Source organism: Vidua chalybeata, chromosome 4 (assembly GCF_026979565.1).
Source record: "Vidua chalybeata isolate OUT-0048 chromosome 4, bVidCha1 merged haplotype, whole genome shotgun sequence".
Classification (NCBI taxonomy): Eukaryota; Metazoa; Chordata; class Aves; order Passeriformes; family Viduidae; genus Vidua; species Vidua chalybeata.
The window spans coordinates 62,021,290-62,048,731 of NC_071533.1; the positions used below are offsets into that span (position 1 = coordinate 62,021,290).

At 39.4% G+C, this 27,442-nt stretch overlaps 1 protein-coding gene across 2 annotated transcripts in view; it reads right to left on the reverse strand.

The window, feature by feature from the left end:
- AFAP1 (actin filament associated protein 1) overlaps nt 1-27,442 on the reverse strand; it is a 113,915-nt gene that overhangs the window by 9,237 nt on the left and 77,236 nt on the right. Inside the window, exons 7-15 of one of the 2 annotated variants that reach the window (XM_053941481.1) lie at nt 18,755-18,847; nt 17,174-17,258; nt 13,814-13,963; nt 10,319-10,530; nt 8,776-8,921; nt 5,247-5,364; nt 3,573-3,830; nt 1,657-1,771; nt 259-423 (exon numbers count right to left, since the gene is read on the reverse strand). In XM_053941481.1, the coding sequence (XP_053797456.1) occupies nt 259-423; nt 1,657-1,771; nt 3,573-3,830; nt 5,247-5,364; nt 8,776-8,921; nt 10,319-10,530; nt 13,814-13,963; nt 17,174-17,258; nt 18,755-18,847 (1,342 nt within the window). The remainder of the gene's footprint in view (nt 1-258; nt 424-1,656; nt 1,772-3,572; nt 3,831-5,246; nt 5,365-8,775; nt 8,922-10,318; nt 10,531-13,813; nt 13,964-17,173; nt 17,259-18,754; nt 18,848-27,442) is intronic. The other variant, XM_053941479.1, reaches the window with a different exon arrangement.

The following is a 27,442-nucleotide window of genomic DNA, read 5'->3' on the forward strand; positions in this document are numbered from 1 at the left end:
GTTCTCACCAGAGCAATTCCTTAGGTATGTGATGCATACACATGCATATATAAAATAAGTATATACACTTACACACATGTATTTTTATCTTACACATTTTGTATCCATATAGAAAGCAAATATAGACATTACAGAACACAGCAGCATTTGAACCTAACCTGGATTAGGGTGACATATCTTCAGCACAGAATACAAAGCTGTTTGGATAACTAAGCCTAATTCCCAGGTGAGAATTCAGCACAAAAAAGCACCTCCTACCAGCATTGACTTCAATGGCAGCACGCAGATCTTTTCTTTCTTTCCGGAGCTGGGCCAGCCTGTTCCGAAGGGCTTCTTTTTTCTTCAGCAGCTCCTCCTCTTTGCTTTGTAACCTCTTTGCATCTGCCTCCACACGATTCTTGCCATACTTGTATTGCTCTGCATCTGCATGGATCAGATTGTAGTTAATTAGGGTTTAAACTAACAGCACAACTCTGAATTAGTCCCTGAGACTAAACATGACACAAAGCATGTCATGACTCCCCACGGCAGGGGTGTTGCAACTGGATGATCTTCAAGGCTCCCTTCCAACCCAAACCATTCTATAATTCTATGGTTTGAGGAAAAGGTTTGGCCTTGCTCTTCCACTGGCACTTTCTCAAGGTCCATGATTTCTGCCAAGTTCTGCAGCACAGCTACAACAATGATAGAGGATAGAGTTTGTTTTTTATACTTACATGAGGAAAATGAGAAATACCAGTTACTTGATAGCACACTGGTTTTGAAAAATGGCCTTGCCTTTCTCTGTAGTTCAGAAGATGGAAAGGAGGCTCCTTTCTAGCCATGAACCCTTCATTTTTAATTGGAAGGGTCAGAGGAAAAACCACCTGCTTGGCCTTTTGCCTTTCATTCCTACTTCAAGTGCACATCTTTTCTCACCTTACATAAGAGAATACAAAGATGTTCACACTTCTTTGATGGTTGACAGCTTTCTTTTTCAATTTCCCATACAAATGCTTTCATTTCATGGCTCACATATATTTGGGGTCTAATTCATATCCCAGCCCCCTCTATAGCTCTGCTCCAGTTGCAGACTAAAAGAAGATGCACCAGCTAAGAGATCACTTTGTCTGTCACATATCTGAAGGCACACTCTATGGTATGAAAACATTCCTGACAAAGAGTTGTTAAACGAGTTTTTGTTTTTAGAAGCTACTTATTTTTGTCCAAAAGCCTAACACCAATTTCTCTTGTTGCCATTAAATCCACAGCTTCTTAAATAAGACTTCATTGATAAGTCCACTTTTGTGCAACAGTGTTCTTATGTCGATACCAGCTCCTCGTCTTCCTTTCCCAACAGGAACACAGAATGCCTCTCTGCTCCAAATGTGGAATCATTATCCTTTTTTTCCCTGCTGTCCTCATGACTTTGCAGCAGCCATGGGTCCACATTCCATATTTATCATTCTCCCACATGACAGGCACCCTTTTCTCGTGTGGTGTGACTGGAGTTAAGTCACCAAGGTCTCTCCTGCTCAGTCTTGGCATCTCCTCCTCAGCCTCTCAGCCCCACAAAAAGCACACTGGTTCTTTACCTTGCCTGCTAAGACAAGAGCTCTTTCAGGCACCCTCCTGACCCCACTCCCCAGCGAGGCAGCAGTGAGGACAGATACTTACTGGATGCAGTGCGCTTCACACAGGAAACTGTTTCAGATTTCTTCGGCTGGCTATTTAAAGTTCTTGCTTTTCCGGCGATCCCATTAGTAGTCACAGGAGGCTTCTTGCCTTTAAACTGTTTGGAAACAAAAGTATAAATGGGCTCCAGCTATTCCCGTGCCACTGGCATTACTTTCACCCTTTCATCAAGGGCAGAGCTTGAGAGAAACCTGCTTGCTACATCAGAGAGCCTTAATAGAGCACATTGATTGAGCTGGAGACGGCGCTTCCTCCAGAGATGCCTCTGGGAGCTGCCTGCTCAGCAGGAGCCGTGCCAGCAATCACAAGGGGATGAACTCCCTCTTTCTGGTGGCATCATGGTTTCCAAGGTGTTTAGAACCCTGGCATTTACAGTATTAAGAAAGCCACTGCAAGACAGAAAATGATGTACCTTTGAAATTTTTTTTCACAGTAAAGACTCTTGAAACACAAGTTTTTCAGAGTTAATTTCACACATCAAGACCTACCAGGGTTTGCCACACAAAAACTCAACATTGTTTCTTATTTACTGTATGACCTTGCCATCCTTGTGGTGGATTTTTTTTTTTTTAACAATGTGATTATTATATGTTTTTAAGTGCTAGGCGTTAACATATCTTCCCCTTACACAACTTCTAGCTACTACTTAAAAGCTTGTCTTACTTAAGAAAATCCTCTCACATAATGGCCAGACAGGCTCACAAGATCGCCAGGAAGAGAACATCTCGTGTTCAAGGGGTTTCCATTTAGAGGACTCACAGCAATGAACTGAGCCCTGGAAAGATAAACTTGTCCTGACTACTCCTTAGTGCTTCCAAGGAGGATGCTCCAGCCAAGCACAGGGCATATGTGTACCATGCTCTGTTCTCCTGCTTCCAAAGGTTTGTGAGGATTGAATTGGGAGTGAAGCATGCTGCTGCAGTAATTTATTGCTCATGTCCACCTCCAATTCTGCAACTGCACTGAATTCCAATATTCCAATACAAAATTTTTGTAAGGGTTAAGTGAGTTAATACATTTAACTATGTGTGATTGGTACAGCATGATAGGTACCTTATACAAGGGAAACATTTATTTTAACTGCTCCATGTCAGAATAGATTGAAAATCACGCATCACTGTGATATATTCACACTGTGATATATTGGTTTGAGCCAATGTCCACCTTTCAGAGACCAGCTAAGGGCTCTGAGAAGGTTCCTGGCATGGCTGTGAGCAGGGGAGCTCTGCTCTCCTGCTGGGTTGTGTCCATCTGCTACAATGCTGAGCTCACAGGACTTCATCTGCTCTGTAGGTTCATCTGCTCTGAGGTACAAAAGTCTGTAACCACCCTTAGAAAGTAGCACACATAGGCTTATATATTTTTTTTTATGGGGAAGAAAATAACAAGCAATAATATAAAGATGGTATATACAAATATATACTATATAATTTACAAAATATATAAAATCAATGTTATTATATATATGCATATTCATAAAATATATAAACATAGTATACATGATATATAGATTAGTACAATTCTAAAGAGATAAATTTGCTGTCACAGTCAGGTCACATGTCACTTATCTTTTTGAGTTTTTTTCTAAGACATCTCTGCCTGAGGAGCCAAAAGATAGCTAGACATGCATTCAGGTTAACTGTGGAAGGTCACATTTATTTTTTTCTTATTATTCGCCATCTGTAATTCATCAAGAACATGCTGGCAAAGCCTTTCACAAGTACCACTACTTCCACATTGGAATTTATACCTTTGCAAACCTGCTTCATTTGCAGTGGGCTCATAACTAAACTCCAGGCACTTCAGTGCTAACGTTAAGGGACTCTGAGTCCCTCCAGATAGCAACCAGATAAACAGAACAAATAAAAAGCTTTGTTAAGTATCAAATAGTACAGTACCTGCGAGCCAGATCCCCTCCCCACAGCAGAGGTATTAGTGACAGACTGAGCAGAAGACAGACTGGATGAGACAGGGTATTTGTAATGGTTAGAGGAGAGTTTGTCAGTAGACAACCTATTGGGTTTCCTGTCAGCTGGCGGATAGCGCGCAAAGATTTTTGGAGACGGCAAGTTATCGTACAGGCCTGCGTTATCATAAAGCATTTCTTCTCCCATGTTCCTGCTACGAGAAGAAGGAAAGCCATCTTCTGGTTCCCACTGCAACACACACACCTCGACAGTTAGTGAACAATGCACCATGCAGAACCTCCTAAGTGAAATTAAAACATTAGTGATGCTTTGGACTCCAGCAAGCCCTCAGTGCTTAGTGAGCATACACTTACTACTTAAACTATTTAGAAAAGTGGGGGGAGGACACTGTGTGGAAAGCAAGCATTGCATTCCATGGCTCACTGCCTCAGCCCTGAGTATAAGCAAACCTGTCACCATGACTGCACCTTCAGCTGGTAGCTCGAGCACCAAGGGGGCACAGGCAGACTATGTTAGCAGTTTACACAGATGAATCCACTGGATTACATCTGGTATGTGGGTTGTTAAAAGTAATACAGCCTAGCAGTATCAGAAGCCAAGTTCTTTCTAGCTTCTTTTTTTAATTTCTTCGGGCTACATGTCTTTCCCATGAATATCAGCTGCTGGTATGCTAGTGTATTTTATTTGACAGAGATTTATTATTCTGAGCTACAAGAACTAAAATATCTCTTTTTTTTTTAATTTTTAGAAAAATTGAAAGTTCAACAATAGTACTCCAGTGGTTCATCTGATTAACCTTAAAAGAAACCAACCTGACTGCTAAATAGCCTTCCTTAACTCATCCTGGCCATGGCAGTACACTACTCAAACAAAGGCATGAGCACATCCAAGAACTACACAAAGACTGCTCTCCACACACGTGATCATGCACTGTTCCCAAAAGGGGATTTCTAATATCTTTTGGACATTACTGACATATTGGAGGACTGAATGTCCAGTCCACTTCACACTTTGAAATTATTAATTTCTCTTGAGTTCACCCTTACTGGGGCCTTTACACAACAGCCCAAATTAAGAGCAGACATAGCTCCCCTGTAAACCTTCCTGAGGACCCCATATTGCCATTGGTTATCATCCACTAGATGTTAAATCCCATTACACATCTGCCTATGATCAGCTCTGCAATCTATGAAGATGGAAGTGACCACTGTGGTTCTCCTTTGGGACGAGCAGCACCTGCAATCCTCAGGAATGCAGCCACAGGGACTGAGAAGTGTTTGGGTTTTAGTGTTTTTTCAACAGACATCAAAAAGTGCCTGGTGTAATTGACTCCTTAATTTTGCCCTTTCCAGTGTGATCTAAAAAAATACCTCCTCAAGTGAGTATTACATTCAAGGACTTGGCAACAAATCATCAGCAGGCAACTGCTTTCTAAATGCACATTGGCTCACATGCAGGTTAATGTAAACAATATGTCCCGTACTCTTATATTCTGTAGGTGTGAGAGGAGTTTGCAACCACCTATCAAAAAAATATGAGTTCATCTGGAAACTGCCCACTGAGGATCTTTAGATAATATAATTTTCAGATGTCTACGCATTCAACACATGCAAACCATTTGCTCTGTGCAAATTCAACTCTTACCGATCCATTTATGCAGGGAACATCATCGTAATGAAGTGCCATTCCACTTGGACAGGCGTAGCCGTTGGCAGCGCTTCCCCGGTACGGATTTGTAGATATAACCCGCCTGTTCATGAAACTGAATAATGCAAAGTAAAAATAATAAAAACCAGCACTTAAACCTAAGCCTAAATGATGATACAGTGGTATATTCCCTGTGCTTGATTATGTAGCCTGGAAGCGCAGAGCTTCTCACTTTCTGCAGGGCAGTTTTTCTTTCTTTGCTACTCGCACACTGCTGCTACAGCCAGTAACACAACATATGTTCCTGTTCTCCATTCTTACAGTGGGGATATGACTGTGTGAAGGCCAGGAGGGCAACAGCTGTAATTGCTCAGTGGCATGTTTACATAGGAACCTGCTGGTCTCTGTTACACACCAGCCTGACAGGGTCCCAGAAACGTTCCCTTGTTGTCTGCACTGGGGAGAAGCAGGTGTTTCTGTGTGCATGCATGCTTAGGGGGAAGCAAACTTAGGAAATGAGAGAACCAAGAATAAAATCCAGCAAAAAATTCGAAAAAAACCCACATAATTTCAATGAAATCCAAGTTACCATATCTATAAAAATTTCCTGAATAATTACTTCCTCAAAACCTGGGAATTCTTTTCTGTATCAGGACTTTTGGCTGGCTATGGCACTATGCTTCCCAACTCTCTGTGGGTAATTTTACATGCAAATACTCTATATGCTCATTCTCGCTCTGTTACACATGGTGGACCTGAATCCTCTGTAAACTTCAAAAGGGATATACATATATATATAATATATTTTAATTTCTTCCCCCTTATCCTGTCCCAGTCAACACTGTTGCTTAATAATGACTCCAAGGGTGAGTTTTCCTTTGTAGCAACTGCTGTTATTGAATAAGGTATAGAGTGAGATCCAAAATAATTCCATTCCTACAGTTTCAGGTGTACATAAATGGGAAAACAATGTTTTCCATCCCAAACAATGGAACTATTCAGAGTCTGTGCTGACATTCATAAAATATGATAAAGCACTGTTAAAGCAGAGAGGGTCTTCTGTAGCGTTGGCAGGAGCTCAGGAATGCTGTGGTTTCAACAGTTGCTTTCTTTTGGCTCTGGAATAACATGGAGTCCATTGAGTTTCTCATTCAGAGGGAGAACTGGGGATCACCTGGGCCACGGGAAACCTGGGCTCACAGGAGGGATAAACCTGCCCAGCTCACTGTGAACCTTTCAGGGCAGTGTGGGGATGGAAAAAGCATTAGACAGAAGCTTTTCTTACTTCAAGCAAACTAACAGCAAAAAGCCCAAGGAAAACCCCAAGATAAAAATGCTTTTAACCTTATCATAACTCATACCTTATTAGACATTATTAGAGGGCTGCATTTGCATACTGTTCTTAAAGAAGAGCATTGCACAAGTGTTTCTGGTTGGTCTCAAGAACTGAGTTTGGAGTTATTGCTCTGTTTCTTTCTAGTTAAGAGACTCCAATTACAGCAATATGCAATAACCATGTCTGAAAGCTGGGCTATTCATTAGTGCATCTGATACACCTGTAGTAATTATTTCCACCACCAAAGGAAGGCAGGATTTATCTCAGCAGTTGCAAACAATTCATAATCATAATTTCAATAATCCTCATGAATCATGTTTTCAGGTGCATCCATGCAAGTTAATTTTATTCAGAAACTGCTAGAAGGAAAATGGAGAAACTTGCCTGGAAGCACTTTTTCATTAGCTTTTCCTCCATACCTAATGATTTAGGTGAAGGAAATTGATGGGACTATTAATGAGGAGCTGATAGTTTTGCAAAGCATCGGTCTTAGTAAGTGAATAACCAATAATCTAAAGTGACTGAGCGATAAACTATGCTTTAATGATAACTGCATTTAATTTGGAATATTGATATTCATTCTATAAAGGGCAAATGTAGTAGTTCATTAACATTTAAGTACCATTGTAATTTCTCCTCATTTTCTAGCAGTAGTTGAAAATCAGCAGACAGCTACTCTATTGCTTATCAGCAAGCCCTCACAGGCTCTTAAAGACACACAATGCATTTTAATTAATTCTTAACAGGGAAATTCTGTTATTTTGCAAGTTGTTTGACATTGCTTTCTAACATGTGGTCTAGTTGCATATGTTTTTTTACTTGGCTCCAATTAGTACCACATTTGTGCAGAAAAGGAAATCCACGCAGAATTCAGGGGAAAAGGTTACAATTCTATTTCTTTTAATTGTGGTTATTGCTAGATGCTGACTGAAGCAAAAATACATGTCAACACAGGATAAAGTTTTTGGGCTCTATTAACTTCTAAACAAATATTAACATAAGTCTGACTGCTGAGTGCATTTTAATTCTATCAAAATTATTAGGTTTTCACAAAACTGGGCTTGTGTTAACACTGAGTCAAGTCTGATTTCTATCAGAAGTCTTTCAAACTGGACTCTGACTGAAGCTGGGCATTTTCCCTTTTAACTCCTCTTTGAAGCTTGCTAATGGCAAAAGAATCTACTTTTGTAAAACTCCAGAACTTTTTTTTTTTCCTTCATTTTCTACCGTTTAAAGTCATGATGGGCAGATGGGGTGTGATTCTCTAATGTATTAAGTCACACAAATTCCAAATTAGTCTAGGGAGTGTCATCTTGCAGTGGGATGAGGGATGATGCTTTTGCCAGCTGTCTTCTCAGGCCACCCACTCCCTGACCACTGGGAACAACTGCAGCAGGGCATCCCCCTGTCCCACTGTTTCTTCACTCCTGATCTAAAAACCTCATATAGCCAAGGAAAAATTATGGTCTTTTCCCACCAAGGACTGCTTTAGTGCCTCAAATGATTTGAAAATGTAAATCATTGTATCTGCTAAGTATGCATTTCTCCTTTTAGCACAGGATCAGTAACGGGGAATTCACTTTATTGATTTGCAATTTCAACAGTTTCCATGCTGCACCTTCTAGGCATTTTCTCAATTTTCACCTCTTATATTAAACCCCAGAAATTAATTGAACTGGGGTGGGTTTGATAAAGTTTTTAATTAATCAGAAAGAACTTGAGAAGGAAATGCTGATTATGTAGCTGTCCAAGATTTAAATTTGCTATACATTGTGAGTGTGCAGCATATAACATACAATAAGCTGTATATTTCCCTATAGGTATAGCAAATACAGCCAATAAATGTGAATTACATAGCTGCGTATTTCAGAATATTTGTTCTCTTCCAGGAATAGCTCTAAGACTTTAGGTAAAAGAGAAGATTAAAATATAACATTTGATAAGGGGACTTAATGAAAAAAATCAGTAAAGATTTGAGTAAAGCTGCATAGTGCCTTGCATCTTTTACAGAACTTAGCAGGATTCCAACACAATAATCCTAAACACATCTAACATGCTGCAATGCTGAAACACTTCAGGAGTTCAGTATCTGGCAAAGGGGGAGGTGGATTCTGATAAGCAGTGCTGGCAGTGGAGTTAACACATGGATATAAATTCCCAGAGCACTGGGAACAGCCGGGTAGCGCTCACCAGAAGGTCTGTTTTGCAGCCTGGATGACGCTTGCCGTCATTTCCACGTCGATGTAGTCGTAGTGCAGAGCTCCAGGGTCTGTTGAAGACCCCGTTTCTGCCAGCAAAATTCCTATCCATCTGCCCATGTCTTCTGAGGAGGAGGCCTGTGAGGAGAGGGTGAGAACGTAGGTCAGGTCTTTGCTCTGCCACTGGGCTGAGCATTATTGCAAAATTCACATTCTTCTTGGTTGACAAATTGCTACCACATGGTATGAGAGGCTCTGGTTTCATTCTGCTGAACTCTTAAAAACCCAAGGATTTCATATTAAATCTGCTTTGCTAGAAGGGCACTTTAACTAAGCTATGTGCTCATCAGTTATGATGTAATACAAAGTGGGCAATCCACTAAAAAGACGAAAAAATAATCATTTAAGGCCAGTGGATTTAGATTCACGTAATGCTTATTTTAGACTTCAGAATATTGAAAGCTTTAACATAATTATTTTCTTATGCTAGGCTGGAGGATTTTTGGATAGCATAACTCCTGAGAAGAAAGTGTTACTGTTAAACACAAACAAGAGGGAAGAGGGAACAAAATAGTGAAGAGATTTTAACATTATTTTTTGAAAAATTTTGCTACATTTGTCTGGCATTCATCTTCCTAATAACACAAGTAAAAGCATTAATACTACTAAAAGAACTGAAGTTTTTTTTTTTATTTTGCTTCAATTTATCAATTCAGAAGTTAAACAGTAGCAAAACAAATATTGGATTGAAGTAGCGGGGGAAAGGCAACAATTTTTCATTAACAAATATAGTAGTTTCTAAATTTCTTATTTTTATGTATTTCATTGCTTTTCACAGTTCCTTGAGCTGTTTTCCAGATTTTCAAGCTCTCTTAACTGATCTCAGATAACAGGCCTGGTTGCAAGAACAGGAAACATGATGTGTAGTCAGAAACCCAAAGCAGTCAAAGTGCCTGTCCTGCCACTGAAAGTAGAAGGTTGCTTCCTGCTCATTTAAGTGTCTTCTCATTTCAGGTTTTACAAGATGATGAATAAAGCCCCTATAGAAAGCCTAAGTCAAGAGATATACCAGGCTGCTGGCACACTGCATTTTCTGAAATGCATAATTCTATTAATACAGACACAGACTGAGCAAAAGGAGTTCCCATAAATAGCAGACAAATCAAAATTAGGAGTTTTAGAGCTCTCATCAACAGTGATCCATTGTTTAATTATTGCTATGTTATTTACCCAAAGTAATTATATCCCTGATACAAAAGCGTGCCTAGAGAAGGAGCAGGAATATTCTAGTGCAAGGTCAAGGGGAGGTCAGTGCAAAGAAAAGTATTTTACTGAGAATATTTCTGAACTACATTTAATCTCAGCTCTTTCTTTGTCTACAGCATTTGCTACTTCTTTCCTCCTTCCAATATTTATTGTTCAGCTCTGCAATAATATTATTCCAAAGATTTTTTTAGAATGGACAGGCACAGGCTGTATGAAAGTGCTTCTCTAATTCACCTTGTGGGAGCTGCTAAAAGTCACAGCCATTGTACCTCGAGCACAGCGACCTCCTGCCCGTTGCGGAGCAGGCGGAAGGTCAGGGGATGCTTTGAATCCAGCCCCAGGATGACTTCACAGCCACGGAGTGGGATAGAAACAATGTGTGTCTTCAGATCTGTCCTGTCCTTGTGGAAAATGAGTTTATTGTCCTTCACTCTGCACCAGCGCTCACGCCAACGGTTATTAGAGAGCACGTTGAGATATCCTGCAATAAAATGAAATGTGAGATATTTTACTCCTCGCTTTTTCTGAAAAGGAAAAAAAGAAGAAACTTACTTCTCAGTGTAATGCTAGCCTTTAAATAACTTGTTCCTCTTCTAATAGAAAATCCAGATGGATTTTAGGAAGACAAGTAAATGACCCTGCCCCACTTCTTTTAATGAAAACTTTCACTGTGCCAATAACCTAGGAAAAGCATATTAATTTTTGATCCAGTTCATGTGCAAATGGCTGTTCTGTGTCAGTCCCTGCAGCAGCTGCATGTGTAGGAGTACACAGGTCCCCAGGACTTCAGTAAGAATGGGAGAGGAACACTGATAAAAACAGTTACATACACAACTGATGTGCTCGCTCTGCCTCTCTGTGGGTAATGACTTTGGTAACTGTGGCTGGCCAACTTTTTCTGGGAAAATCGCAGCTCATATTATGTAAGTATGCATTCAGCTACCTTGTGTAACATCCAAAAGCAAGGTTTAAAATACCTAGGAAGTGTTGATGCTCTATGTTCTAATTACATTTAGAAAGAGGAATGCACATCTGGTTTGCAGCACTTGCAAACAAGAACTTAAAAGATTGTTACCTATGCAAATAGAAAAAAAATCAGATTGGTTTAAAATTCAGGAAGTAATTATGATACAGTACCCTTACATATTAAAATATCATTTTCTTTGAAAAGCACCCACTTCTTCGATCATGCTCTATATCAATAGAGTGTCTAGGCATATAATATCATTAAACAGGCAGAGTTTTGTGGTTTTCCTTCTCTGTGCCATAGGAACAATTATTCCAGACTCAAACATTACAATCAAAGCAATGCCCATTTTTCCTGCCTTAGTATAGTTTGGAAATTAAAAAAAAAAAAAAAAACAAAACAAAAAAAAAAAAAAAAAAAAAAAAAAAAAAAAAAAACAAAAAAAAAACCAAAAAAAACACCTCTTACTTCTGCTTCTACATTATAAATGGTACATGAATTCAGCATGTTGCTGCTTCCAAACATGTTATGAGGAGGGAAATAAATTATATCTTGCAAAAGCCAGAAGTGAGGTTAAAAAGCTTTCTTCTATCTCAGACATGATTTTCATTTAATCCTGTTGGAGAGCTCTCTCTTTGGTTTTCATTAAAACTATTACTTATTATTCTTTTTTCTAGGTTTTCCTTCCAACATTATGGTTCCAATGTCAAAGTGTGTTCCAACAGGATATAGCAGATCAGAATTGTTCACATCTTGGAAGGTGCTATAAAAAATGAGGATGTGCTTAATCCTCTGGTTTTGGCTCCTTGTGATAATCACACTCTTCAGCTCTCCTCCCTCCTCCTGTAACAAAACCCTGTATCACTATGCATTGCATTACAACCCATAGAAATGAAAAAAGCCTTCCTGTGCAAGCCAGATACGGCTTGTTTTGGAGTGAGAGTCCTTTTTTTCAGACAGCTTTTCCCCTCTGCTCCCAGTGCACCTCTCAGAAAAGCTCTTGCAAAACTTCTTGCTTCAGAGTTGAACTACACAGGATCCCACTTTCCCCCCCACAAATCCCTGCTTAAACCTTCACAGGCTGACATGACCAAAATGCCTCGAGTGTGTTCCCTTTGGGGCATTAGCACTTCAGCTTAGTGTAGCAGTCCAGCAGCAGTGATGGTGTAGGCAAGAGCTTTGCCATGACTGCAAGGGCAGGTGGGTTTTAGTTTCTATACTAGCTGGGTGACATATGCAGCCCTGCTGGGATTTTCCCTTTCTTCATGGGAGGTAGTGCCTTCCAAAGTGTAAAAACCTTCAACTATGGAGCAGCCTCCCAGAGGGCACTGAACTGAGCCAAACTGCTGGTGGTGAGAAACTCCTTCTAGCAAAGACTTCCTGCAATGACCAAAGCCTAGACATTTATATATTTTCCTTTAAAATCTGCAAGTGGTGTTGAGTAGAGCCAAATGCAGGCAAATAGTAACGTCTGAATCTGTATTTATGTCCATATCCAAACTAATGATAGAAATATGAGGAATTAGATTGTACAGCTGTGGTTAACTTCTCACATAATGCAGAATAATCAACAGAGTATGAGAGCCCGGAAGTTTGAGCCCTTATGGAGGCCAGATGCTTTGGACAATGCATCTGGCTGGACACAGCTTTTCTCAGCTGTTCTTTTGGTCAATAAATCACATCTGTACTTAGCTGATGTACAGACACATATACATACACTTACTTAATCAAAGTTTGCTTATGTAAATGATGCTCAAAGTGTGGCTTGAAAGCCACCTGTAATCAATGAAGTTCTCTCTGGTGGTCCATGGACCTGCTTCCATCACCTTGGACAGGCATCTTTCACACTTCATGCTCCAGTGAGTTATGCCAACTGCTCCCTAATCACAGACTTCTGGGTTTCCTTAAGTTTTTCTAGCCAATTAAAGGGTAAAATCCAAACTCAGAATCTGGTGCAATTGCTTCAAAGCTTTCCAAGGAAACTTGTCTTTTGAAGGGATTGGGTGAAGGGTGAGTTCCATCTTATTCATGTGTGTTACCTAATACTGGAGCACCAGAAGATAAACTGGATAATATAAGAACATTGCATTGTTTTAAAGTATCAGAGCTGTGAGGACATCAGCTAAGTGCATTGCACAACATCTTAAATTGTGAGCAAATCGTAACAGCTACGATACAAAACACAAGCATTTTCTGCATGCCTTTTTATACACTTCCTTGTGCACTACAACTGTCATACTGAATGGTCAAAATTAAGAGTTAAAAGAGCTTACTAGAAATTTGTTACTTCATTTTGTCCAATATGTACCACTTTAGGAATCCATAAGTAAACTCAAATCATTTTGGTTGAGTCTAGTTGACTGCAGTCTGCTATTCCATAAAACCTTAACCACAATCTACTATAAAAGACCTGATCACTTTCCAAGAACCTTCTTCTACTTTGTAGCCTCAATTTATTTCATAGTTCAGCCTATATTCATTTTATAACCATCTGTTTGAGAACATCGCTTGTTTCTTTATGCTTCTTGGTCACATTTCTCTTCCTCCTCTTCCTCACTTCTGCAAAGAGCAATGATACCTGAGCCTGTGTTACCATTTTATTGAAAAAGTCATATTATTTTAGTCTCTTTGCAAATGACAAACTCTTGATTACTCCTCTGGCAGTCTGGGTGCATCCTTCCAATGTTGGGGGAAGAATTATTGCAGTAAAAGCAATTTTAGAGAAATTCCTAGGCTAGAATGCTATAAAATTTTAATAACAATGTGCATTTAAGACTCAAGGAGAAAAACCACTTACCACATGTTGGAACATCTTCTTCAGCTGATGAGGTCTGTTCATCTGTTGATGGCTTTTTCTTTCCTAAACCAATGATCTTTGTTATTTTTTTCCCTGTTACTTTAGTCACAGTGCCCTTGGCTTCTGTTTTCGAACTTTTTTTCCTCTTCACTGTTAAGAAAGCAGAAGTGTGTATTTAATAATGTGTGTACACCAAGCAATAGAGAGAACCTGAATAAAAACAGAAGTTCAGACAAAAACATTCTATGCAAGACATAAAGAAGAGCAAAGACAAACAATTGTACAAAAGTTACAGTTTTCAATGAGACAAATACTGTATTCCCTAATAACCTGTGTTATAAAAATCATGACATTCTGAGGGATAATACAAACAAAAATCAATCTTGCAACTTTATTCAATCTAATCAAGCTTCAAGTCTCTTTCCAGAGCAGTCATCATCTAATTTAGGAGTATGACTGAAGTACCTGTATACAAATTTAGCTCATATACACAGCAATAAAAATCCAGTCAGACATTTCTTCATTGTTTTCTTAAATGTTCCTAAACATTTTTCTCAAAATAATTCAATAATTAAGTACACAAAAAAGACAGAATTTGCTTGCTGAGCAAAATTACTTCTCCCGTGTACAATTAGGTTAAGAGATCTTACCACAATGGACATTTTAGAAAGACAACACTTATGAATTAACTACTAAGAAATTAGTGGGATCAGCATGAATATTCAATAGCTATAAGTTGGCATTTTTGTGACCATTGGAAAGAAAAAGCTCTGCTGAAAAGAGGTATTTTGCTAACATTCAGTCTATGCTTCCACTGACTTCATTTGATACTAGGAATATTACGACTCTGAGAACTGAAGCAGGTTCAGCTGCTGAATGCAATATGGCAAGGACTATGGACATGGTGTTTAAAAGTGCCTACCTGATTAAAATAATAACACTTTTTTTTTTTTTTTTAAGAAGAGTTTCTAAGACTAAACAGATTCAGAAAAAAACAAGCCTTTTACTTGCAAAAACAGAACAAGAAAAATAAACTTCAAAAACTGCATTCAATGGCCTAAACTGGATTCTGGCAACATAGTCTCTGCTAACTGACAGGGCAGCAAAAATTCCATCAACTTGCCCTGATATGTGATTTTATTGAGCAATTAATTTAAAATAATTACTAATTGAGCTGCTCTATTTTTATCCCAAACATAGCAATTTCTTTTGCAACAGGGAACACTCAGTGGTTATGGACTTGAACAAACTGAGGGAAAAAAGGACAAAATGTTCACATGAGAAATGACTGTACGAACTGATGAGATGGGAAGAAGAATGCATGGCAAATAGAGAAGCAGTTTGGGACTCACCATGGGATAATTTATCATTTAGTTTAATTGTTAGCAATCATGGAACATTATTTAGAAATTGTATCTGTAGCCAAGACTGTACAGATCTGCCAGTGCTGAGGAGGAAAGGCAGCTCTGCAAGTGCCAATAGCTGCCCCTAGCCAACTCCAACACACCCAGGTCTAATTATCTTTTTCAAGGGAAGGGTGTTCACAACTTACACTGTTCTCTCTAAACATGCAACAGGCTCCCTTGTTGGAGGGAGGAAGGCCACCCATCCAACGAGCTCATGAACCCCTGCCTGGGGGCACAGCACCTGCCCTCAGACAGGTTTCCATCCCACACAGCAGCAGCCAAAGGCTGACTGTGGCTACTGAGGGGCAGATGAAAAGCACTGAAAAAAGCCAGAGACAGAAAATCTCATTTCTGTGAGACAGAAACCAAAAGGAATCATTCCCACAGGCATGACCAGACAGTGGAATAAGCCCATTCTAGTGTTTGTTTTTCTGTCCTGTCTTCCCTTTACATTGCTGGATTTTCTTCCTTGCAGAACTGAGAGGCAGCAGAAATAAGGCCTTCATGACTTAATCTTTTTGAGTCTAGAATATACTAATTGCCCAATTGCCAGTGATTTTTTTCACAAAAGCTTTTTATTCTCCTTTCCTTCCCCACAACAAAGCAAGCAGCTGGTTTAGAGGAGAGCAGAGGCTGGTGGTTGGTGCCAGCTGGAGATGATCATTCTCTGAAGTCTCTCTTGCCATGTACTCCCTTAAACACTTCCTATCCATTTCAAAAATGCATAGCGTAATTTCATCAAGGACACTGCAGTCTTCTTGCAGTCGTTAACGCCCATAATTTCTCCTACTATGTATTGAAAGTCAATTTTCAAAAATCAGTGGGATTTTAAATGACCCTCCTTGAGGCACCTAAGCTGGGCTGCTTTTCCAGCTGCATCATCACACCTTCCGCAGGGTACCTGAGCCACCAGGTATTTCTGGACATTGTGGTCAACACAGATTTTGGGTCACAGATGATTCTCCACAGGTTTGAGAATTTTATGAAAGCTTAATAGAAGATTTTAAAATGTGGAAAAAAAAAAAAAAAAAGTAAAAATGTACCATGAAAACCACAAGCCATGACATTGTCCTATAGTGTTCAGAGATCTGTATGGCCAGGAAATGCTGGAAAATGACCCAGAGAGGAGATAAGGGATAAGATCAGAAGGTGAGACAGCGCTGGCTCCAAGGCCAGTATTGACGCTGTGCTCAGTGCAGCTCACGTTACCCTTCACTTAACAGCAACAGAAAAATGACTTATCTAATAGCAAGTTAAGGAAGCCATAGAATTTCTTCTGCTTTGTGGAGTAGGGAAGGGGATGGGGAAGAGAGCATAAGGGTTGAGTGTATTAGAAAGAACTTGGCCAGAACTCCCTCTGGATGTGGGATTTACAGATAATAAGGATGACAGAAAATGCATGGCTCCAAAGTAGCATATGCAAAATTATACACATATGTACTCAAAAACTCACTGATATTGCATGACTATATATTTTTTAATATAAATAATCATATGTAATATGATAGTTTATATATGAAGGTATCTATGCACACACACATATATTAAAAATACATATATATAAAAATATACATGGTTCTTTCCTTCTAGTTTTTAATGATAGCTTTTTTGCTTAGAAGCTTTACACCACTATTTATATTGCCACTATACAGTTAAGAAAAAAACTGTTACTTGCCTATAGTGGTCGCCCAAGCTCTGAAAACCTGTACTTTTGAACACAGAAAAGGCCAAATCAAAATTTCTATATTCTGTTTCCTTATACTAATTATATTGATTTTACCTGCACAATAACATCAAATGTTGCTGCCAAAATTGAAGGAATCCTTCTTGACACAGCTCAGCTTTCAAGATAAAGTGAATCCTAATAAAACCACTCAAAAACTTTAACTTTCTGGGAAGATAAAAGTGAAGTATTTCCATTTCTCTAAGCACACATTACTTACAGAAGACATACCTTGTTCTTTACCATTGCACACAGTAGTGATGCCATTTTCCACAGCACCTTCCCCATCTGAGCTTGGCCTCTCAAACGACAACTTCTGCAGGGGCAAAGAGATCAGCTGACAATGTTTGCACCTTCATAAAGTCAAATGTCAGAGTCCCTTCAAAAACAGACTTACTATGAAATTAAATACACTTTCAAGCTCTCATCCACTTGGAAGAGAATTAGGAGATAGTAAAAACTTCAGTATAAGAGCCTTTAGAAAGTCACAGAAACAATAAAATAGTATATATTTGAAAGTGTATTTAAAAAAAAACAGTGAAATATTCCTAATTCACAATATATTTTAATGTATTTCTAGATTCTAAATGTTGCAATAAAGAATTACACATATCAGATTTAAGTAGGGCAAAAGCTGTACCTTTAAAAATGCTTCATACATGCATTTGCAATTACAACTTATCAGAAAATAGTGTATTCCTACAAGGTCCTCCAAGTACTTTCAATATGTGCAAGAAAGGCTTTTGAAATGAATTTTTAGCACTGATTATTCTGTAATGGTTATGCATGAGGTCTGGGCTGAAGTAGATAGAGCTTATGACAGCACAGTTTTGATGACCACATTATTCAGAAGTGGTAAAGTAGATGCGCAGATTATCACAAAAAAGAATGGATGACAGGATAAATTACACCTTTTCATGGCATGTGTTTTAGAAAAAAAAAAACCAATTTTTCAACACTTTAAGTTGCTTTGTCAGTACTCTGCAGGTGTGTGCAAACATGCAAACTCAACAGCTTCTGCCTGTGAAACCAGGAAGTCTGGGCTGTCCTGGAACAGTTCCCAGCACCAAAGCAACAGTGCCACAGGCAGTGGTGCACTTCCACCACAGGGGTAGCACTTGTCATTAGGAACTGGGTGATGAAGACTGTCAGTGAGATTTTTAAGCAGGGGCTGCAGAGAGATTTGCTCACATGGATGCCTTAACAGAGCAGGGGCTTAAACTGGTGCTGGTAATGCACCAATCATTCACTGCAAAGCTGCTCACTTCCCTAATTTGTGCTCTCACATCCTGCTGAGTCAAGGCAGTGGAGTAGCCAAGCACCATGTGTGAGTAGCCAAGTTTCTCTACTGAGACACAAATGCTTGGAAGAGTCTGCCAAAACAGTGACCTCAGCATGCCCAGGGAGCTCTTCAAGGACTCAATTCCCCAAAATAAGAGACTTTCCCTTAAAACCCTGGTATAATCTTCATCTATTCTTTCTCAAGAGTGACACCACTACTTGCTGTTTGCATTTGCTGGAGACCATCTCTGCATCTCAGCACATGTACCAGACCCATTAATCTGCACCCTGCTATGGTTGAAGAGAAGCTGGACCCAAGCCAGCCTGCTGCTTGTTCATGGCCAAACAAACTGACATGGCAGAAACCTCAACTCTGCAGGATGTGTGCACGTATCCAAACAAACCAACACAACACAGGGACTGTGTGCCTGAAACAGCAACACAAGGCAGCAAGGATTTACATCCAGTGCCTACCAGTGTCTCTTTGAGTAATCATAAGGAATTTTGCATTCACCATTTTGATAACTTTACCTTTTCCAGCTCCACTTTGTGTACTGGAGAACTAGACAATGGCCCATCAGAGTCTACAGCTCCCGTGCAGTTGCTGCACACATCTTTTATAACCTTAGGAGACAAGGCAAAACTTATTAATTATTCATAAAATACAAATCAGAGAGATTAGAAATTATATACAGATGTGAAAGGAGATGGAAAGGAGAATCACACAGATATTTACTTGGTTGGCAGCTGTCAGGCAGGGTGACACTACAACTTCTCCATGCTCACTCCCTAAGTCATTTCATATATGACCTGAAGGAGACATAAAGTCTAGAGGTGGAAGGTTTCAGTTTCTAAACAGACTAAGCTCCAAGGCCCTCCTAAGTGAAGAAACCAATAGCACTGCTGATTTCCATGAGCTAATTTTGCAATATGAACTCAGCTGACACCACCAAACTAATTTCATTACGATGATGAAAAAATTGGATCCAAGGTACCTCAAGCCAACAGACAAGAATTTTGTATAATATACTACACAGATTCTGGATTTTGGTTCCAGAGAACTAATGAAGTGCTGATCAGATTAGAGTCAATACTGCACTGTGGTATTTTGGGGCATTTTTGTATTATAAATGCACCTTAACTTGAGAGTTAAAGGTCAAAGTAATTGTAAATATGTTTGTAGCAAATGGAAATGGCATTTTCTGTTCTAAAAAGTTAAAGAAAAATCTTGAACTGGGAATTTGCTGATATTTTGATGGAATTTGAAAAACTTAAAAACCTGTAACTGAAGTTACATAAATGTAAAAGTACACAATGAATAAAGATGTTTGAAGATTCCCCATGGCTATAGGTAAGGGTTTTATCTCTTGTGAGGTTATCACCAGCCCATTATCATCCTGAAACTGCTTGTGCTGATGAGAACAGGCTCTCGATCCAAACTCATGCTGAGTTTCAAATAGAACAATTTTGATATGGAAACTACTAAAAAGCAAAGGATAGCATCAAACAGTCCTTTCCCAGCACTTAAGCTCCCTGTAAGGGTGAAGTTAAAACAAACCAAATGTTTATGGGCTTAAAAAGACTCTTATGCTACTCAGGAGCATATCATAAATTACAGGCATTATACACCATAAAGAAAGCCCCATTTTACAGAGGGAGAACTCAGGAACCAAAGAATGATGAAATCACTCACTCAATGACACACCAAAAAATATAACCAAAGCTGGGAGATTAATCTACACTTTTGCTTCTGAACTAGAATCTCAAAAACTTCAGCATCCTTACCTGACTGTCTGAACTACCCTATTTTTTGTTCCAGAAACAAGACCAGCATTTCATGGCATTTGGTGTCCTTTGTAATACAAAATGTAGATGTATCTGTGGCAGAGCATTTGGACCTCAGAGTTAAGAAAAGCCTTGAACTCCCCAAAATCATAAGATTTTTTTATGCATCTAGTTTTGTTTTTTTCAATCGCTGGTCCTCAGTATGGTGTAAATACACTGCTGTTTTCTTCCTAGATAAATGTGACTGTACAGTTTCTGGGAACATTCATTTCTCTCTCCTGCATGACCTTCATTCAATGGCTTATGTTTTCAGCATCTGCTCACACCACACAGTTAGTTAATTTTGGCAAAGGCAGATTGTAATGGGAGTTACAGACAGAACAGAGGGAAATGATTTGGCAGCACTGACTCAATAGTATGTGCTAAGTCATGCACTCGAGTAAATCCGGTTCTTATCGTACCCCACATATTTAAGAACTGAAGCTGAAGTGCTTAATTGGGTTGTAATTAAATTTTGATTTAAAAAATGACACACTGTCAAAATGGAGTTGGTGGCAGGATCTAAAGTAAATGCATATTCAAGGGTCCAACACTTCATTTGGGTTCAAAAGGTTCACTGGCAAAGACTTGCTCATCACCTTCTATGTGCAATATAATTGTGCACAGCACAAAGCTCATTCTCCTCCACCTCACCAGGATGAAATGTCTTTAATATACAATGGTTGCCTGGATGCACTTTCTATAATTACGTTTGCAGACAGCTGCCATTAAAAATCTGGTTTTCACATGCATATAGCTTCAGCTAAAAATTTTAAGGATAAAACATTCCACCAGGATTGCCAGCTTGCATAATTTCAATCACAAGACTCAAAAGTTCTTGTCAGTTTTTTCTATGTTCCATATTCTGGAGCCATATGAAAACAAAAGATCATTATTTTCATTAAAAAGTAACTGTGAGTGAGAGTGAGGAATGGAGTTCAAGAAACTTTTATCCATTGCAATGAAATGTGTAAAAATATGAATAAATATATCTCAATAGCTTCAAAACCAGAAAGGGAAAAAAAAAAAGGAATACCCAAAATGTTATTTTTAATAAAATGGCATCACATGGAAGGCTGCACTGAGAATACCTTGTAATGTTAAGTATTCCATTAATACCTTATTTTTTCTCACACATTGGGGAAAGGAAATAATTCTCTTTTTCTCACCATAAATGCCTTTTTACATTACATGTACACAGACACACAGTATGACCTGCCAGGAAAATCAAACTGAGATCATAAGCAGACTACCTATTCAAATATTTAAAATATATGAGCAAATGTAATCAAGACCCTGTAGTTCTTTGGATAGCCCCAAAACTAAATGCATTTAAAATAATCTTCTGTTATTCCATAGCAAGAATCTTAAGTACCACAGTTACCATTACAATGTTACAATTAGCAGACTTCAGAACAACCACCTTCAAATGCAGACCTGGAAAAAGCTTCTGCAACCTGAACTGTAATATTATTCCTTATTTATAGAATTGTAGAATCATTTAGTTGGAAAAGACCCCTAAGACAGAGTCCAACGGTTAACCCAGCAATGCCAAATGCGCCACTAAACCATGTCCCTAAGTGCCACATCTACACAGTATTTTAAATATCTCCAGGGACTGACTCCACCACTTTCCTTGGCAGCCTGTTCCTTTCAGTAAAAAAATTTTTCCTAATATCCAGTCTAAGCCTCCTCTGGTGAAACTTGAGATAATTTTCTCTTCTCCTGTCACACGTTACCTGGGAGAAGAGACTGATCCCCACCTGGCTACAGCCTCCTTTCAAGGGAGCTGCAGAGAACACAAAGGTCCCCCCTGAACCTCCTTTTCTCCAGGTTAAACAGCCCAAGCTCCCTTAGCTGCTCCTAATCAGACTTGGGCTTTAGACCTTGAATCCCCAGGTGGATCAGGATATAAATCAGAGTACGGCACTGAGTGCAGTGACATAAGGCACAGAGGGGAAATATTTGTAGGTAGGAAGCTGGAAAGATTCCCTGCCCTGAGCCATTGGTGAAGTCAGTGGAGTTTCTGCCACATGGTGTGTCTGGAATATTTCTTTCTTTAAAACTATCTTACTACAGAAGCACTAATATTTTCTATAAAAAACTTCATACCTGCATTCACCTACAAATTTCTATAATTCTTGTATCTTATTTTAAAAGACATACCAGCACTGGAGGCAAAATACTTGCCCAACATTTATTCTTTCTACATGCAAAGTCAGAAAAAGTAAATTAGATTCTTCTGGCTACTTCAAAGTTCTAAGCTCCAGATAAAAAGCACTGGCTCTGTAGTAAAACCAGAAAGCCAGCTGCTTGCCAGCCAGTCCCTGTCACACAGAAACCAAACAAATTCTGAGCAAAAGTACATTTGTAGATAGTTCCTTATGGCTGATCTCTCTGGGACCTGTCAAGGAATAAGACTCAAAGTTGTCCTGTGCTCGAGGAGCTTGCAGACCTCTCTCCTGGCGGATACCATGGATGAGCTCAAGCTACAGCCTCCCTACCACAGGGATGTGATTACAGCATTTTGTACCATCTTGTGTTCTCATGGAACTCCCATGAGAAACTCACACTTTTAACACAATCGAGTTCAAGACAGAAAGCTCACAGACTGACTGCACATTTGCTTTACTTTATGTAATCAGGCCAGAGACCCAGCCAGCCACCCACCCACTTGTCCCCCTCTGCCCACATGTTTTGCAAATACTGGAATTGCTAGAAATGGGATGGGCTGTATCCCTTGGCTCTGCCACTTAACTCTGGAAATAGGAATATGGCAAAGCTGAAATCTGCTTAAGTACAACACAGCAGAGGGAAAAGGGTTTGGCTCCAGATGTAAGTCAGTATTTCCCATTCCTGAAGCACTCCTTTTTCACTGCTGGAAGAGTACTGACTTTCTGGGACTCTCTGTCATTTTGGCATGACTAAATCCTCATTTTCTCTTTCTTGTGGACTGTTTCATATGACATATGTTAGTGTCAATACCCTCCTCCCTAGGAGAGCACCAAAACTCCTCTTAGTGTTTTGCAGAGAAGAAATGCCTCAGGGAGTTTACCTGGAGGAAAATCTTAGGCAGGAAAGGCAGAAATCATTCCCATCACAGCCTACGCTTTAAGTCTCAAAAAGAAACTCCTTTTACCTTCTGTACTGGAAAGCATTATTCTTAGGTATCCCTTAGCCTGGAAAAATTAATCTTTCTGCCTTACTGCCATTTGTCTGAGCAAAGTGAGGATGAGATTCTGGCAGACTAGCAGTCAGTAAGCCTGTCCTTAGTGCCTCTGCATCCCCTTAGGAATACTTTTCTGACTTTCTCAACCAAGACAAGCCCTGTATCATTTCTCCTGCATTATTGCCATGCGGTCCATGGCCATATATGGCCACCGGATGAGGCAGAGCCCAGGGAGGAGGCACTCCCCAGAGGCTGGGGAGGGTGGCAGGAGGCACTGCTGCTCCAAGGGCAGAGGTGCCCTGTGCCAGGGGAGCTGTGTCCCCAGGCTGGGTGCTGTGGTGATGCACATGGCACTTTAGGCTGTGAGTCTGAGCTAGGTGTGATTTAAATAATTTTCCATCCAAAGCTGTGAGTAGGAGAGAGGAGGAATAATATCTAATGGTGAAAGTCCCAGCCCTCCTGGTTCTGCTCTGACTGTGACAGCTCGCATTTGTGATTTTAGCCAGGAAACCCAAAGAAAAATTATCACTGAGAAAATAAATAAATGGGATGTTTGTGGTTCTGTATTTGAGGGTGGTTTGGTTGGGCTTTTTAAATTTACATATACATCTGGTTCTTTTAAATAAGGTGTTGTTTTCCATGGGGCTGGTCACACACACACAGACTCTGGGTCACAGCCAAGCTGGGATCCTCTGGCTCTGGCCACTGGCAGAGTCCTGCAGACTGGTCAAAACTCCCACGTGCAGTTTGGTCTGTCCCCTCTGCAGGTGAGGCCCTAAATAGCTCTTATGCAAACTCACTGACCTTGCTGTGACTTGAACCGAGATACTTTAAACCATCTGCTTGAGACAACAGGGTTGTAATTCCTGGGAGGTTTCATTTAGTTTGCTGCAGGTGATGATGGGCAGTGGAGAAAGAACCTGGCCAGACTGTCTTGGGTCACAGTACCTTTAAGTTTCTTAATGGAAATCACTAGTACTAAGTATGCATCCCCAAAACCACTTTTTTTAGTCAGTTTTAGGGTTTGACCATTCAGCACTTGATTCTACTCAGCTACAAAATGGAGATAATAACCTCTTTGGGGAGCATTACATAAGACAAGAAAGAAATGCTTGAAGTGTTGAAGATCTCTAGCTGGAAATTCCCATAGAAAGCAAAAGCAGCTACACAATGTTTACAGTTACAAGCTCAATTTTATGCTGATATAAACTGGCTAAAGAACAGCTCTGTCAGTAGTTTACTCTTCAGTAAAACTGTCCACATAAAGACTGGAGGCCAGAAGTTACTTGACTACCTTCACTAAACTTAGGGGAGTGAAAAAAAGAGATGTTTTCAAAGACTTTCATGAGAGACAACATGCAGTTAATCAGAGAGAAAAACTGGGTAGGTGAATCAGCTAAACAGCCCTATAAGGAATGTTGCAGGGCCTTTGGATGACTGGATACAGTCCCAACCATGATTTTATTCTCTCTTCAGGGCAAAATATCCTCCTTATTACAACAAGCTCAGAACTGGCTGAACATTGTCAAAAAGATAGATGAAGAAATGTCTCCTTATGGCTGGAAGATTCACTGCTCAATTACAGACCCTCAGCTGGAGAGATTGCTGCACAGTGACAGAGCACCATAAAATGAAGAGAAGTTAACAAAGGGTGCCTAATGTTAGGGAAAAATTAAAATCAAGGCCAGTACTCGAGAATGATAGATTACATCTCATGCATGATAAGTCAGAAATACATTTTTGCAGGAGGAATGTTAGGAGGAAGAGAAGGCCTTGGGACCAGTCACCGTGACCATTTCTTTCTTCTACCAGTCTTCTACAACAAATTACCTCAAATTAATTTCTTTGGCATCCATGTAGTTTTAATATTGAGTGCAGTTTTCTATGGCCTAGTCTGAGGGTACTGCACACAGAGCACATTCATCTGTACAAACGAAGCCACTGAACAAGCATCTTCTTGTAAGGTCATGGTCTTACTAGTCCTTTTATTTTTAATGCAGCATTTCCCAGGGATGCTGGCAAATAAATGTAGTTTTACCGGTCTGTTGGATGTGCTGAGACAAACAGGAAAATTTCAGACCTTACGAGACCACAAAAGGGTGCACAGATGCACATATACTCAAGCACACGTGGAAAAAGATCATTTTTGGGTCAGAATGTGTAACTGCACACATTTTTTTTTCACATACATTTTTGTGGGAACATTTTAGAATTCAAGTCTGGAAAATTCCATCACTTTTTGTTGCCCACCATATTACTGAGATGATCTCAACTCTAGCCTGAATTTATACTAGCTTTGCTCCTTCCTCTGAAAACTTGACAGGCTCCTTGGTGACATCAGCTATCTGTTTTCATCAAGCATTTTTTAGCTGGTAAATCTGAAGCTCCCTTTGTGGTTTTCAGTCTAGACTCCAATTTGCACTATGTTTATCAGTTGGGGCTTTTTTGCTGTCATCTTGACAAAAAAAAAAAGTCTAAAGTATTCTGCATTGATTTAGAATTTGTCTTCCAATAGATATTTTAAAATTATTTACTTAACAAACATTCTCTACTGATCATATACATGAATTGGAAAAAAAAAAGGTTTCATTTTCAAAGGACAATCTGGTCTCCAAAAACATTTTGAGCTTTTGAGGATCAAGTGTGAAGCTTTAAACACTTAACATTTGAATTCATGAGAACCCATTGCTCCTGGGTGATAATCTAACCTCAAGTGGCACAAACTGGTGCAGTATCTTTGACCAAGAAGGCATCTTATGCTCTAAAAATATAGTTGCAGAGTCCTTTCTCATTGGCAGTCTCTGGATCTGCCCATTTTATTAACTACAGAAATCACATGTAAAGGACAGGCTGGGAAAGCTAAAATCTCCCAAGATGAAGCAGTGACCTCCTTCATAGTTTAAGAATGTCCTACACAAAGCCACACATGATATTCAGAAGCTAATTTTGAATAAGGCTTGAATGAGCCAAACATAATTGCTTACATAATAAAAAAAATCCTTAAATTTTGGTGTATTTTAAAAAATACAGAAAGCAATGCTTATTTTATTTCTCTAAAGGCCATACTTCTTTTGGAAAACACTGGAACTGTTGCAAGAGCTGCACAGATCATTTCTGGTTAGCTGTGGGACAGGCAATTAATTTGTACTGCAGAAGCAAAGGGCTGAAGCAGCACTGAGGACTTGGAAGTTGAGTACAGTAACACTGCCATGTACTTGAAAGATTTCATGAATAGAGAGCTTTGCAGCATGAAGGAGCTAAATAAAGTGCTGTCAGACTGTCTCCAAATGCTTTGCAGACACACAGAATACACAACTGTGTGAACATGCAACTGCACAAAATCCCTCTTTTTCTTCTCATTTTGAAGCAGCAGGAATGCATCTGGGATATGGAAAAATCTAGTACTGCTCTGTCTGCCTGTGTGGGGATGCTTTATATACAATTTAAAAAAAGAAAATAAAACAATTTTTATGAAAGAACGTCTGATAGATGCCAATGAATTCAGTATTACCAAACCCGAATTTAGAACAACACAGGAAATAAGGGTGCAGTTTCGATGATCTAATTACAGCGGAATTCCCTTGGAAGGGAATCTGACTTATGAACTTCTTTTCATTCCAATCAGTGGTTTTGAACTGCTAGCTGAACTAGTGGGACACTTGCATGACTTTAAAACTTAGAACAAGATACTGATGTTAGAAGAAGCCTAACAAATACATGGCTGGGATTAGTTGCCATTACAATGACAATAGAGAGAACATTTTCTAAGGTAGGATACAAAGCCACAGTCAAAACCAAACACACATAAACCGCAAACCCCCAAAAGGTATATTCAAATATTGCAAAATAGGAAATTACAGATTAATTTTCCATTTAGTACATTAGCCCACAGCAGAATTTATACTGCTTAAGCTGCATTTTATGTCTCCCTCTTCTGCAGAAAAATTATCTGCCATCAGGAAATTCCGATGTGTTTAATTCAATTGTATTTGGAGAAATACAATTTATTCTTAGAAAACTAAGTACCATATAAGGTTAGATCAGAGCACAGCATGGAGAATGCCTGATGAGTCTGATGCATTCAGATTTATACATGTATTTAAAAGGCTGGATTTCAAGGTCTTAAAACAGTTGCTACTGCAACTGCAGTGATAGTTTCCCACACTACTTCACTGACCTCCACCTTTGGGACTGGCAAAGGCCAACATAAATACTAGTAATCTGGT